Here is a 15,814-nt window from a genome sequence, read left to right as displayed (position 1 = left end):
CAACTCGCCGCTCAGTGGCATTAGCTAAGCGAATAAATTGCGCTTTTTACTTAACGTGTATATTTGGGTTTATGTCTATATGCAAGCTTGCTTTTATACCAATTACGAAAATCCTCGCGACCTCAGTGTGCTTTCATCCTTTTTGATAAACAAGTAGACCAAAAAAAAAAGGTAAAAGGTAGTTTGGAAATGTTGGTTTTGTTTAAGCGAATATTTATAGTTTTCGACATGCGCAGTAAAATGTTACGTATTTTCTAACTTTGATAGATTTTAAAGTCACAGAATAGGATCCCTAATCGTGGCACACTCTGGGCCTGTTGCAAAATCCCTAGCCAAAGGGCTAGCCTATTGAATTTAACATGTGCGATTCTAGCAGAGCACACTTTAGCCACGGGCCCTAAAGCCGCATCCACCCTGATACCTTCGGGGACATGACGAGCGATCAGGACTTCAACATTTGGAGCGGTGAGCGTGACCGTTTGAACAGAGCGGGTTGACATCATGGCCTGACGGGCTTACGAGTATCACGTGATCATCATATCACATTCAAAACCAAACGAGTTAACCACGGGATTTTCAATTGGTACATATCCATGTAAAGCTTGTTTCCCACTATCGCGCGTCATAATGTAATTATCTTTACGCGCGTAAATAGCAAGTATCCGTCGTTGATTTTAATTTTAGTTTATACATCGAGACCATGGTCACAAAATTTTATTTATACGATTATAAAGGATGTGGCAAATTTTCTTATCGAAGCCGTCTGTGGTCAGAAGTAATATGTCACTCAAATTCAAGGTTTATCATCAATTTATGATTGTCTGCTAGCTGCTTAAATGAAATACGGGCACGAAATAACATTATCGCCTCTTTAGCGGACTTGTTTTGCCAGTTATCGGAATTCGAAAAACCATTCACTTCAGCGCTGCCAAGTGAGAAGTTTTAGAACGTATGTCTACGGGTGATTAGATAAAACCGAGTAAATCCCGCCAGAGGCCCAGGCTTCAGAATAAAGTTAAAATTTTGCAAGTACTCGGTCAACTTCTAGGCTATGAGACTTGCTCTCAGAAAATATTTTGAAGGACGCAAAGCTAGAATTGACACACTTTTGGCCCCGTTACGTCTGATTGCATTACCGTTTCTTTGATTCTTTAAATGGTTGAACATCAAAACGCTAAAAAACGTTTACAATTTATTATCAATATGGCGGCTGAATAAAATCTTCTGCAATAAAGACTAAACCGTTTAAAACGTATCGGAAAAATGTCGTCGATTAAGTTAATTCAAACGCCACACCTCGAACAACTGCTGTACAATTGGAAAAAAAAAGAGATCCCTCACGAATTAGTCGTTTCAGTAGGGGCCAGGGTGAGAAGCCCATGAACTGCTGGTTTTTTTTTTTCAAATTTCTTCTTTAAAATCTGTGGTTGGGACTATTAAGTCCCTTCCGTCCAGTGTTGTCAGAATATGTAGAATAAAGTATTACGTCCACTTTTAAAAACTCTACCCTTTTTGCGAAAACTAAAGACGGATTAGCGAACGATTGATAGGCTTATTTTCATGGCCGCCCAAAGCTTTTCTGAGGCCCGGGGAAAATTGTATAGCCAAGGACCCTTTCAATTTCCACCCCCCCCCCGGTCAAGGCCTTTTCTTGGATGGAAAATATGACAACGGCTACAATAGAGTAGTAACAAAAGAGCAAACCACAGACATGATATCCAGGCTTAAGGTCTGATAACCTAGTCAGTTATTTCATCTTTGGTTTTTTTTTCGCGAAGGCAACCATTCTGGGGGTAAATTTCGCCTACAATGAACCGTAAACATCGCGGTGTTACGTGAATAATTGTATAGGGAACAGATAAGGTAAAAAACAGCAGATGGTTTTTTCGGGTTCCAGCCGTTATTAAAAATCAGGGGTAAAATTGAGGAAATATCATTCTTTAGGCGGCAGCAATGTATTCTAAAGCTAAGGCTTAGTGACGAAGTGCCAGATAAAACTAGAGTATGTGTTGTATAAATAGTAGACAAAACGATAAAAATTATATATACATTACTTGGTTTCTAGGCAAACCTTCTAAGCTCCTTGATAAAACTAATCCTGATTGGTTACCCCATGAAAGTGTCAATGACACTGTCGGTGATGATAGTGTTCTTAAACGTTATGAAAGAAGAGAAAAGCGTTCAAAACAGAAACCTTTAGCTACATATACCGCTTCTGGTAAACCAAGAGCGCTGCTAAATAGCTTGAATGATTCGGCACTTGGAATGTCTTCAGAGTTAGATAACAGTGTCCTACAAGTAAACGAGCAATGGTCGTTTAACGATACACCATCATCGATAGAAGAATATTGCTCAACAGAAAATTCACGGGTGATTAAGATAATTGAATGTAACATCCAAATTGAGCCGTATTTCAACAGTTCTTCCATAGAGACTCAAACTAGTTTTGAAATATCGAACGCTTGCGTACAAACTGAATTTCAATCACAAGGTTTCGGTTTTCAGACTGGCCTGCATTGAAAGATTTAACAGTATTTTCCGCACTAACAATTCTAAGAGTTTGCGCTACATCTGAACTAGAAGCAATTGAGAAGATACAAATATCAAGATAAATAATTATGTGGAGGAAATCAACAAGCTAAAGATAGAACTAGAAAAAAAGATGAAGAGTTGAACAATTTTAAATTCTGTAATTCATACTTTCGTGATGACTGCGAAAAAGTTTGGTTTTTTACGGGGTTGACCTCTTTTGAGTATCTAGAAGATCTTGTAGAGGAAATACAGGCATACATCTTTTAAAATTCGAAGTTAAGTCCCTTTCAACTATTTATTTTAACTGTTACAAAACTGAGACTGGCTTCATCCAACCAGGCCCGTACACGGGGGGGGGGGGGCGCCAGGGGATGCTTAGCGCCCCCAAATGAGTACTTTAGCATCCCCAATCCGACTGACCCAAAAAAATCGATTGCTCAATTACCGAAAGATATGATCTAAAATATTTGTATATTAATCAAAAAGGAAAATTACTTTTACTAGCGAGCTAGTATCAGTAGATATTTGAAACCATTTTACTATAGTTCATGAAAATTGCTTTCGCACTTCTCACTGCAACAGAAAAACTTTTCAATTGTAGAAATATTAAACCAGCTTATCAAAAATGTTTCGACGGATATTTTAGGGCTACAACCGGATTAGTATATTTATTAATTCCATAGGTGGGGAGATAAAAATTACTCAAGGTATTGGCACCCCCAAAAAGAATTTGAGCACCCCCGAGTTTTGGCGGCTGTGTACGGGCCTGCATCCAACAAAGAATTAAGTTATCGATTCAGAATATCAAAAATCATCCGTTGGTCGCATTTTTTATCACTGTCTAAATGCATTATATCAGAGGTTGCATTTTTTCATAAAATGGCCAGAGAGGGACGAACTACAGGCGACTATGCCATTATGTTTTCGTGAACAGTTTGGTAAAAAATGCTCTGTGATTATTGATTGTTTCGAAATATTTTCTGACAAACCATTTAGCATGAAATTGCGAGCTGAAACCTGGTCCAGATACAAACACAACAACACTGTTAATTTTCTTATTGGTGTCACACCACAGGGTTCAATTAGTTTTATTTCAAAACTAACTGAATGTTTTTACTTATATTGTATTTTTAATTCACTAGTGTAAGGTGTTTTTAACTTATTTCATGTGTAAAGTGTTCAGGATTTTTTGATAAGTCCAAGGTTCGAGCTTTCTCTGTTTCTCGGTCAGATCGAAATACATATTGATAATCTGATATTTTTAAGCGCATGAGTTAAGTCAATTAAAAATAATGTATCAAACATTTTGGGCAATAAACGACATTAATGAAATTGGTTGGTATGGTTTTAGAATCTCCTTTTTTAGAATTGGGAGAATAACAGTGTTTTTTAGCTTTTCTGGGTACTTCCAATTATGGATCACTACTATTTCATACATCGATCTCTCCAAGTTGGAGACAACAAAATAACAGATTTTCAAATGAAGTATGATCTTAGAACGCTCATTTCTTGACAAAGACTTAGTAAAAGAACAGTACTAATAAAATCTTCTTACAGAATTTCCAATGTATTTCATTCCCACAGTTTTAGAATAAAATGTCCGCTACTTATAATTTTAATTGGTTTTAAAAATGAGTACATAAGCATGCTACATGATTCTCAAAGGAATATTATCCGTTAGAATCTAAGGCAGTTGTTAAGAATACTTTAGAAGGTATCTTGGATGAATATTTAATAAAAACAACTCAAATGATATTCTAAATTGATTCTTAAGATGATACATATTTCGAGGAATATTTTATTGAGGTTTCGATAATTAGATTTAATTAGACAAATAACATTATCTATAACACCCAATTATTATAGCGCTGGATATTAAAAATAGCTTTAGTGATACAGTTTTCTAGACTTTTCCATTTAGCTGTTGCTTTGAAGTTCCGCATATTTATATAGTTCAGAAAACCTGGACTTGCTGTCTCTTTTAAGATCATGAGGAGCGCCAAATTCGGCGATTTTCCCTTGAGAGAGAACTAACACCCTGAAAGTAAATTCATATTTCATTCAAAGTTTAAAATATAAATAGAGAACATACAAATGTCTGAAAAGCCGAGTTGACCCTTTTTTTTTTATAGAGAACGTAGTGGTTTCAGTTTTTGGAATAATTTTTATTCCCCCAACTCTACCTCCAACAGAAAGTAACAACTGAATATTTTTTTTATTATTTTACTCTAAAAATGCAAGATTTAACTGTAAAATGAATTTCTAACAATTAAATAGTCGGATATTATAACAAAATAACACTCTGATTTGGATTTCTAATTTTAATTAATATTGGCCTACGATTCACGGATGGAGCGGGTGAAATTATTTCATTTGTTTTATTATTCATTTTTTATTCATTTTGTATGGTACAAATATTTATTTTGGCCTTTAATTAGTGAAATTGAAAATTACTTAAACGTGTATGGTTTCAAAACATTGCCTATGTGTCTTGCAGTTCATGTGATTAATATGTTCGAATCGTTAATTTTTCAGATAACGGAGCGACAGTCTAAAAATCTAAAAATTAAATTTTCAATATTTATTTATCGAATCATGCCTGATCGTTTTTCGATTATATAATTTCTAACAAATTCAAACCTTATATTTTAAATTTCATAGATTGTAAAAGTACTTTAAAAGACGTGTTAAAACATATTTATATTTCTCTGAAATATCACAAATTTGAACCATAAAATTTGGATATACTTAATATTTGAACCCCTCAAAAATGAAATGAGCCCTTTTGGGGTAAGTAACCAGCACTTAGCCAGATGATGCAAAACTAAATAGCTATCGGTTGCAAGGGATAGTCGCAGTTAAAACCATTATATCGTCTTATGCGCTGGAGGAAAGCTCATTCCTAATAGTTTTATTTACCAAGGTGGTAATTTATTTGTCAAAGAATGTCTCCAAGTTACTACAGAAAATGGATTTGAGCAGATTGTGTAAATACTAAAAGCGCGTTGCCCTGTGGTAAGACTTTTGCCTTCTCGCAAAATGCGGGTGAACTGCAGGTTTTGGAAATACATTATATCATTACGAAGTGGGTTCCTCAAACCGCTGGAGAATCTTCGCCCTAGTATCAGTATTGCCAGCACCCGACACATTTGGCTATAGCCGTGCTTTAACTGGAGCCGCTTGACCATGGCGTGCATTCAGCGAACCAATATCAGCATTTAGTCAACCCGACCAACTGCGATTAAGGCAATAAACGTTGCTGGGTGAGTTTGGCCTAGGGTGGTGCCTTGAGTAGTAACAAAGCTGATGATGATTATTATTAGTTAGGGTAGATGGTTTGGCGATATGATAATTTTAATTCCTTCATATAGGCGGAGAGGGAACTCGTTGTTATGAGATGCTGTGAAATCCCTATTGCTAATTCAAGGTGCCGAGCGGCAATATGTATTAGAAATCTTTGAGATTGTAATTCTTGAAATAAATGGTCTGTCTTTGTTTTTAGGTTATTCGAAGACGATAAAAATAAGTCAGTTGCGAGTATTTTTACCTGTCGTAGTCCATGATGGTTTTTATTCTATGCGCAATTGTGATTATTGTACAAGATTCAAATTGGTCGCGTATTGTGGCTTGAATCAGATCGTCCGTTTCCATGTCCACCGAAGCCGTCGCTTCATCCATCACCAGAATCTTCGTCTTCCTTAAAAGCGCTCTTGCCAAACAGACCAGTTGACGCTGGCCAACGCTAAACAAATAAATACAACTATCTTTATAAATTGTTCTAATTTCGTTATTCCCAATATAGCTTACCAATCATTCATACAAGAAATTATAATTTCATGACGTTATGCATCATGTAACAAAAAAATTTCATTAAATGAGAGAGACAGAAGACTTTATTACGATTTTTATAAAATAAAATTTAAATCAACTGTGTATAATAGCCACACCAACTAAGCCTTAAGAGCCAAATTTTATTTCTATAATTTTCTTAAAATTAAGATCAAATACATTGAGTGTTCTGTAAAAACTCTTAGTATTTGAAATAAAATTATTCTTATAAAGTATTTGAAATAAAATTATTCTTATAAAGTATTTGAAATAAAATTATTCTTATAAAGTATTTGAAATAAAATAATTCTAATAAACTAAAATATTTAAAAAACTAATATATTATTTTGAAAATTAATAATAATAGGAATATTAAGTTCACCAACACCAACTTTGCATAGCCTGTACAGTGTGTATATTCTAGGTAAAAAATAACGTATTTAGATAATTTAGTAGTACCAGAAAGAATTTTGTGGAAAGTGAAATTTAGTTTAAAGTTAATTTAGTTTTATCTCTTCCATACGTTTTTTTAACAAGCTGATTTAAAAAATGAATAATTAAATTTTAATTTAGGTGTATCCATCTAGCATTGTGTAAACAATTTTGGGAATTTTAATTACAGTAATGAAGTATGGTAAATATTTGAATAACTTTTCATAACAATGAGCATTCTGGGCATTCAAACTTAATTCTCTATGTAAAGGCGTCTTAATTATTCAGAAGCTTAACAAGTGATTAGACTGAAATTATTGTTATTTGAGGATCAGTTATCATCAGTAGTGTACGAGCCATACCGTTGTAAGGTAGTACAGCCAGAACAGGACTGGAGACTCACCAAGTACTGTTTGCCTTTGTGAATATAAATTACACTTTGCCTCGGTGAATATAAATTACACATGGTTGGTTTTTAATTTGAAAGCTCGGCAGTGTTGGAAACTCTTGATACATGATTGAGATAAAAGTAAACGATTAAAAGCTCTTCACAAATCAGGCTATGCTATCCATAAACACTATCTCATCAAAGGTCTGTTTTTATTGAAAGTTTTACCAAAATTAGCATATGGCACTTGCTTACTAGAACCAGTTATACACCTATTTTCTTGTAATCATCATTATTTCCCAATATTAAGTAAAATATTTAAAATAATATTCAATATATTAAATTACATTCAATAATATTAAATTTCTGTTCAAAATATATTTAAAATTAAACCTATTTATTTTCGAACTTATGTCTTTTATTTTAAATTATTAATTTTAGGAAAAATATGCCCACAGGCAGAGCAAAGAGACAGATATTAAATAAAAAATGCTTTAATCAAAGCAGTTGGAAGGTTGATTTAAGGGGTAGTTGGGATCTATGAAGGCACAGATATTGGAAATGTTTTAGAATTAAAGAGTTATTTTTGGGAATTATTTTAAAAAGCCAAATATATTTCTAAAATGATTTCCGTCGATTTTCCTCACCTTTTATAGATTTTAAAACCCTTTCCATAAATTTGAGACTTGAAACTGTAACAGTAAACTGAGAAAATTTTAAATTGTAAATGATTACGTGTAAAATTACAACATTTAAATTGCTGAAACTCATTATAGAAACTAAACTAGTAAAAAAAGTCATCAATAAAAGGGATTTGCAATAAATTTAATCAAGACTGTTCAAGTTAACAGAGGAAATTTGGATGTAATTATAGCTTCTATTTTCACGAACAACAGATGATAGTCTCTTCCTATAGAGAGAGCATGCAAGTGCAAGGAGAGCCATGTGTCTTGTCCTTTAGCTTAGAAAAGATAAGTCATGAATTTTCTTTTATTAAAAAGACTTCCAAGAGACCCTCTAGTCAATTTTAAATTCGTAATTCAGTTTCCGTACATTGTAAACCCCAAGTTACGACTGAATGACTTATTTCAATTCGACTTGGTCTTTCTTGAAAGTTCCTTTAACATTTCAAAAAGGCTACTGCAGTATAACTGCACACATTTTATCAGTCCTTTCTAGAAATAAATGTGGTCATTTTAATGTAACTCTAAATGCTACTCTTTTTTACTTCCAGCGGGTACTTGACTTGTGAGGATCTTCAGATTTTCATGATGCATGCCAAATTTAAATACTGATGTATAATTCTACTTTAAACTAGAAGTTTAATAATAATAATAAGTGCAGACTTGAATTGATATAATTTAGTACATGTCTGTTTTATAAATTCATTAAGAGAATTAGCTAACATAGAAAGTTGCAAACTCCTTTAGCCGTTTAATTTCTTATGTATTTATCTAAAATTTTAATTTAACATATAAAACAGCATGTTAATTAAGGTTATAATATTTTCCGAGTAGTAGCATGGTAGTAGTTTGAAACACAAAACTGCAGAATCCAGTTACGACAGCATAGCAGACGTCTATACAGGGCTTTTTTGTTTTTTTTTGTTTGAGACTCACACACATCGGTGTCGACCCTAGGCCTTAGACACCAGTACACACACAATAACTGATTAAACAGAGTGAGATATGTGTAACAGCCACGCCACGGCGGGATACGTGGCGATAGGGGTGGGGTAGTTTAATTCTGAACTAAACACGCGTACTCCTTTAAAATTTAAAATTTTCTCAGTTTACTGTTACAGTTTCAAGGCTCAAATTTAAGGAAAGGGTTTTAAAATCTATAAAAGGTGAGGAAAATCGATGGAAATTATTTTAGAAATATATTTTGCTTTTTAAAATAATTCCAAAAAATAACTCTTTAATTCTAAAACATTTCCAATATCTGTGCCTTCATAGATCCCAACTACCCCTTAAATCAAACTTCCAACTGATTTGATTAAGGCATTTTTTATTTAATGGAAATCGGTGTTCACACCATTTTAAATTCTAATAAAATCTGACCTTAAATTTTGTCCACCTTCCATCATTTCGTGATTTAAGCCATTTTTGTACGTCTTCACGAGAGTTTTTAAATGCGCTAATTCTAGAGCTGTCCAGAGTTCGTCGTCACTGTTTAAGTTGAAAGGGTCTAAGTTGAATCTCAGGGTTCCAGAGTAGAGAACTGGATCCTGCGGAATGATGGTGATTCTGGATCTCAGATCGTGTAGACCCAGTTGACTGATATCTTGTCCGTCGATAATGATTTCTCCGTTCGCTGGCTCAATCATCCGAAACAGAGCCAACGCCAAAGAAGATTTTCCAGCGCCTGTTCTTCCTACCACACCAACCTATTTAATTAAAGTATAAATTACTTTGACTATATTGCAAAATACTTACAATCTTCGTAATTTTGATAACAAAGGCCACAACAAAGTAAAAAAAATGTGAAATTATATAGCAAAATATACCATTTATATTTCAATATTATTTTGGGTTAACTTCAATTTTATGTTAATAGTTGCATTTGGTTATAATTAGCAACTACTTATAAAAAGGACCAAAGACAGTTATTTTTTAATGTTTTTAGAATGTTGACGGAAAGTGTTTGTTTCAACAAATATTAATTCAATTATTTCCGGTTTTCAGTGGTTCTGTAGACCATGATGCGCGAGGGGCTGATCACTCCGCGTAATCGGTGTACAGAGCCGTACCTTTGACTGTACAAATGGGATTACGCGTAATCCTTAAAGTCCCTGCCTTTGGCAGTGCTAATCTAAGCGTAATCCGGCGTAATCGGTTAGCCCCTCGATGAATCTTATTTCTGATTAATATTTTTAAAACTACATGATTTCTTACTTTTTCCATAGGATTAATAACGAAAGAGATGTTATTTAAAACCAGGTCCAATCCTTCACGGTAGCGAGTTGAATAATTGCGAAATTTAATTTGACCTTGCTCAGGCCATTTCTTCGGTATATGCACTTCTGGTTTATTCCAATCTGCCTGTTTGGGACAAAGACGTTCATAAAATGATACAGCCATTAATACACTTTGTGACCAGACTAATTCTTTGTTGAGTTCTAAACCTTTCTAACATACATCTTTTTCGACGTTCATGAAATGATACAGCCATTAATACACTTTGTAACGAGACTAACTCTTTGTTGAGTTCTAAGCTTTTCTAACATACACATTTTTCTTTCAATATCACGCGCATTTTAAACATTTATTTTATTTACTAGTACTTTATCTGGATAAAAGTCGATAAATTTATTGAAGACGATGACCGCCTTTTATAATTCAGAATAATATAGAGGAAAATTTCCCGTATAAATTTATCTATTGTCTGTATTAATTTTATGGAATGAAAATAAATGATTAAGAGATCCAAATTGCTATTATCAATCAGTTGGCTAATTTAGTTAAATAACAATTTCCTTCGTTGCAAACACTAGTCTAAATTAAGCATCATTACAGACCCTAGACTTCATTCAGTGTTTTTAGTCGTTCTATTCGTTATATAGCATCATTACGAGCACTAGATATCTAATTTCGTTGCGGGCCTGAGTAATCATCTAATTTGGTCTCGGGCTCTAGAAATGCCATATAATATTGTTAAGGACCCTGCATAAAACTTAGCCTATAATCAGCTAGGCTATTCAAATTGTGGGTCCTAAACATCATATAATTTTGTTACTCTCATGTGTTCTAGATAACATTTAACTCGGAACGTCTCAGGTGTCTAAGCCATCGTGAAGTCTAGTTTGTCATTCTTGTTCATCACAAGGTAATAAAAAATTTGGGGTCAATCAAAAGTGCGAATAGTTCGACTTCTCACAGTACGAGCACCAAAAAAGTTTGCCTTGAAGCAAAGTCTCTTTTCTGGAGGTTCAATTAATTTTCAATTAATAAGACTGAATGTTTTAATGAAACAAAACCTACTAGATTTATATATTAAAATCGTTTTTTCAAAAAAAAATGTTCAAAATAGGCTAGTTCATTAAATGATTAACTTCGGCTCTCTAAACTAAACCTTTTATCACATTTGAAAAAATTTTAGCCGCATAGCTTAATTTACTGCTAATTTCAGAAACTACTTAATTTTGAGATATTTTTCAGAGTCCTGGAATTTTTTAGGAACGTTTTTGAAGTATAAATAAACGTGCTAAATTTGAAATATATACAAAATATCAGAAGAAAATAGGGGGAAGTACGCTTCTATTCAGCTTTGGAAAGGCGTCAAAGGCGGGAAATCGCGGATGAATACATCGTTTAAAATATCAATTTTTAATAAAATTGAACAATTGTAACATATTGTCCTTCACATTCTCTGCTAATTGAGCGTATTTACTTTCGTCGTTTATAGCCGTGTTGAATCCAAACAAAAGTGGAACTACTTTTTCAGTTTGGTTATTTTGCGTAAAAAGGCGTTTTCGTGGGTCACACGACGACTTCTATGGTTCAAAGCTACAGATACGTACTTCCCCTATTTTCTTCTGAAAATATGTAAACCGTACAATAATAACAAAGCGTTATAATTCATATAACATTCGTTTTAGTATAGGAGTAAAAATAACTAAGTACCCTTGGATTATAATTTTACAAAAATTATAATAGTTTCGATATAAATTTCGCTCACTTCAGGATTTAATTTGAAATATTCAAATATCCTCTCCAGATTCACAAAAGAAGCCTCAACAAATGTTCCGTATAATAATATGAGCCACACAAAAGGTGCAATCTGCAAAAGTTGGAAAATTTAACGATTATCAAAAATAACAATGGGAGCTTTACATTAATAGTCTTTCGAAACTTAAATTACAGGATGATCGACATCCAGCTCGCGAAAAGGCAGAAAAAAACAGATAATTATAATTGTGATACTTAATTATAATCGTCATATTTAATTATAATTGTGGTATTTTGAATAGCACTTTTTCAGTTTTCTTTAAGAAATTGAATAGTGCAAGTATAAATCTATTTAGTACATTTATTTCAGAACTGCCTTCTGAAAAATTTGTGAAACGGCTACAAAATCCTATGTGATAAAATGTTTATTTGAGTAATATTAACAAGTGTCCCAGCTGTAATATTTGTTCCACATCGGTCAAATGTATGGGCCTCCAAATGGGCATCAATATCTTGAAAATTGTTTACCTCATGAATCGACGTATCATTCACAAAGGTATGTAGGGAATAGAGCGCTTGACTGAAATAGCGTTAGTTAAAATAGCGTTTTCAAAACCGCGTTTTTCAAAACCGCATTTTGTTGCAACGGCGCTTTGTTAAAATAGCGGTTGTTGAAATAGCGTTTCTCAATACCGCGGTTTGTCGAAAGAGCGTTTTGTTTAGTCAGCGTTTTTTGGTTAAGAGTTTCTCAGTAGAGTGGTTTGTCAAAACAGCTTTTTCCATAAACAGCGTTTCTGAATATACCGTTTCTCAAATTAGCGATTTTGAAACAGCGGTTTTGGTCAAGACAGCGGTTTCTTAAAATTTATATGAATTGACGATGGGAAATGTATAACATATATATGAACTTCAGGGGTTAGGTTAGGTTGGTTAGATTAGGTTAGGTTAGGATGGGTAAGTTTGCAGTACTAACTATCGGCAGAAACCATTAGGTAATGAATTTTTCCGAAATTCCAGGAAAATATGTATTACAATAGGCCTATATTATTAGTGCTTTAGAAAGCAACGCCGTTTTGACAAACGCTGTTTCGAGAAAATACGTTTTTGAGAACCGCCGCTATGACAAAGCGCCGTTTGAACAATTTGATGTTTTGGGAAACGCTGTATAAAGATACGCTGTTATGACAAAGCGCTATTTTGACAAAACCTTGATTTGAAAAACGCTGTTTTGGAAAATGCTGATTAAACAAATGCTGTTTAGGAAAGCGCTGTAGTCCGTAAAAATCATTTACAAATGTGGTCTCAGCGGTTTCCAAGAAATCAATTTCCCAAAATTCATGGCCCCCGAGGGACCCAATTCGTATCGCGATCGAGAATAAATTTAATCACCCATAAATGTACGTACAGTTAACATTTGTAAACTCAGCGGTTTCCGAGAAATCAAAGGCCCAAAATAACGAGCCTCCGAGGGCTCAAACGGGTATCACGTCTCTGAGAGTTTTTCCTTGCCCTTTTCATAGACGTATCTTTAAATTTAAATTAATATTATAATAATAATTATTAACTGGATGGTTTTACATTTAGGGTTTTGGAAACAATTTAGCAAAACGCGAATGCGTTAATTATAATAATTTTTTACTTAAACTGAATTTTTTGAGATACCTGGTTTTTGAAAAAAGGTAGCAATGGCGACCGACACCACCGACACTAACTCGCCGGGGAAGAGGTGCAGTCATTTATAAATGCGTACTTATGGATATTGATTGACCTTGCGCGTTACGTTTCCGGCTATGATAGAGTCGCTGAACATCTTGAAATATAATTTCCAAAAATGTGTTCAAAGTTATCGACAGCGACGATAGTTTTCGATATACCACAGGAGATAAGAAGTGAACCAGACACCAGAGGGAGTTCCAAATCTAAAATAAATATCTATCCGTGACTGTGAGCGTTAGCGTTCCGTCTCGCGCGCGGAGAAACCTGCTGGGGCCCGTTTAAGTTAAAAATATATCCAGTCGGCACTCGCGCCATCTCTAATGTGAAGATAAGAAACGTTATCGGCTTTTTCCCGTTTGGTTTTTTAACAGGTTAAAATGTTAAATGTAAATAAGATATTCTTTTTAATTATTGCTAATCTCGTTTATTATTTTTTAACCTAATATATATATATATATATATATCCGCTCAACTGCGTTTATAGCGGCATTATATTATGTCATACCATCTTGTACAGTATTCACTCTTAATATGATTTAATTAATAAACGTTTGTTATTTTAATTAATGTATTATGACTCGTTACTAGTTTCGTCAGCTTAGTGTAGTGTAGGCTTATCTGTTAACATTGGTGTTTAGAAACTCCAATAATAAGACTACTACTACATTTCAGTCAAAGCAATAGTGCTACTCGATTTATAAAAATATATATCCATTCGAAACTAAAAACTGGCGGTTTTTTTTAAATGGATTCCAAAATAAATTGTATTATAATTATGCAAAAAATGAGTATTGTTTTAAATTATCCCGGCCAGACTTCGGTAGAACTAGACGAGGAAACCTGAAAACCAAATAGATAACAATGTGAACCTGCAAGATGAAAAACCCAAACTCGACCGGGTAAATCAATGGCTGCTCTGTGTTTCATGTGAAATCTTACTCTTTAAATTTGTTTCAATGTATAAGAACAAAGCTTTTGGAAATCAGATAAACTTATAAATTAGATGACCGGGGCCTAAGTTGGTGCTTTGTATATTAGCTTTGTTGATTATTACTTTTATTATTAACTAACTCGCAAAAAATAAAATACTTTAAATGCCCTTGGTTCTTATGCTAAAATATGGCAAATATTCAATTAAGCTCATTGCGCTAACTTGAAATTTTGTTCAATTTACCCCCAAATTTCTAATGAATTATATTTTCATACATAGGAACAAATTAAGCCGGTACGACATCAACATTTAAGAAATTATTAAATAGGGACCCCCTTAATAATTGTAGTCGAAATGTGTTAGGATTTATTTTCACATACTGATTGACGTCACATTTAAGATACTAAAATAATAAAACCAAATATCTGTATATCAAATATCGGGCTTTCTCGGGCAGCCGTAATACCCACCGAGCCTAAAGAACATATTTGCCCAAGAAACCCCTAAAACCTACTTTAGATTTTTACTAGCATCCATTACTCCGTACTGTTACTTAAATAAAAACAACTGTTGTACTTTTGTCGAATTATTCGCGTAGTATCTTAACTTAAAAGCGATTACTTGGCGAAGCCTAGTCCAAACATATAAGGTAATTTACAAAACGTTTAAGTATTCAGAAAATGTTAGGAAATTTTGGTCTTATCAGAAATATTTTACATAAAGTTCAGACAATCTGCAAAAATATCACTTTGGAAAATACTACTTGGATTAATATGCATTTTTTCATATTCCTTAAATAACTATTTTTATTTCTCCCGTTTTGAACATATCTGTAATTGGTATGTCTGAACTAAAGATTTTCCGGCGAATAAGCAATAGGTTTCACCGAAAAATAATTTTACTATAGTAAGCTCGAGTGATGTCCAAAAATGTATTTCAAGTACTTAGGCCTTTTCTTTGAGGTCATGTTCATAAATGTTTTCAATACTTTTTCATTTGACTAGCGAAATAAATTTCCTGAAGGCACCAGGTGAGAAATGAACTGAATACGTTTAACCGAGGTGATGATTAAATAACACAAACCATGTTCAAGTTGTTAAGAATATATCCAACTATTCCAGGTGAGAGGGATTCTTTTGACAGTATTACCCATAGATAAGCAACGAGTAACAGCACACTTAGTAACAAATTTACCCGGAAGGACATCCATCTGAAAATTAAGTTATTGTAGTTTTGGACTTGTTATAAAACAGAGTAATCATAATCTCTAAAACGTATTTGGGATACTTGTGGAAATGTAAACGTAGAATTATGGTG

At 33.6% G+C, this 15,814-nt stretch overlaps 1 protein-coding gene across 2 annotated transcripts in view; it reads right to left on the bottom strand.

Annotated features, from left to right (window-relative positions):
- Positions 1–4,207: 4,207 nt before the first annotated feature.
- The window catches only part of LOC149954470 (ATP-binding cassette sub-family C member 1-like), a 50,784-nt gene continuing 39,177 nt past the window's right edge, over positions 4,208–15,814 (bottom strand). The window contains exons 14-19 of one of the 2 annotated variants that reach the window (XM_090169078.1): positions 15,581–15,707; positions 11,861–11,962; positions 10,078–10,224; positions 9,244–9,569; positions 6,080–6,274; positions 4,208–4,570 (exon numbers count right to left, since the gene is read on the bottom strand). In XM_090169078.1, coding sequence (XP_090025204.1) covers positions 4,450–4,570; positions 6,080–6,274; positions 9,244–9,569; positions 10,078–10,224; positions 11,861–11,962; positions 15,581–15,707 — 1,018 coding nt within the window. In that variant the 3' untranslated portion in view covers positions 4,208–4,449. The remainder of the gene's footprint in view (positions 4,571–6,079; positions 6,275–9,243; positions 9,570–10,077; positions 10,225–11,860; positions 11,963–15,580; positions 15,708–15,814) is intronic. The other variant, XM_090169079.1, reaches the window with a different exon arrangement.

Source organism: Leiobunum rupestre, chromosome 3 (assembly GCF_980474605.1).
Source record: "Leiobunum rupestre chromosome 3, qqLeiRupe1.1.hap1, whole genome shotgun sequence".
NCBI classification, from domain to species: domain Eukaryota; kingdom Metazoa; phylum Arthropoda; class Arachnida; order Opiliones; family Sclerosomatidae; genus Leiobunum; species Leiobunum rupestre.
Note: the sequence above shows the minus strand (reverse complement) of the source record. Positions and strands in the feature narration are given on the sequence as shown.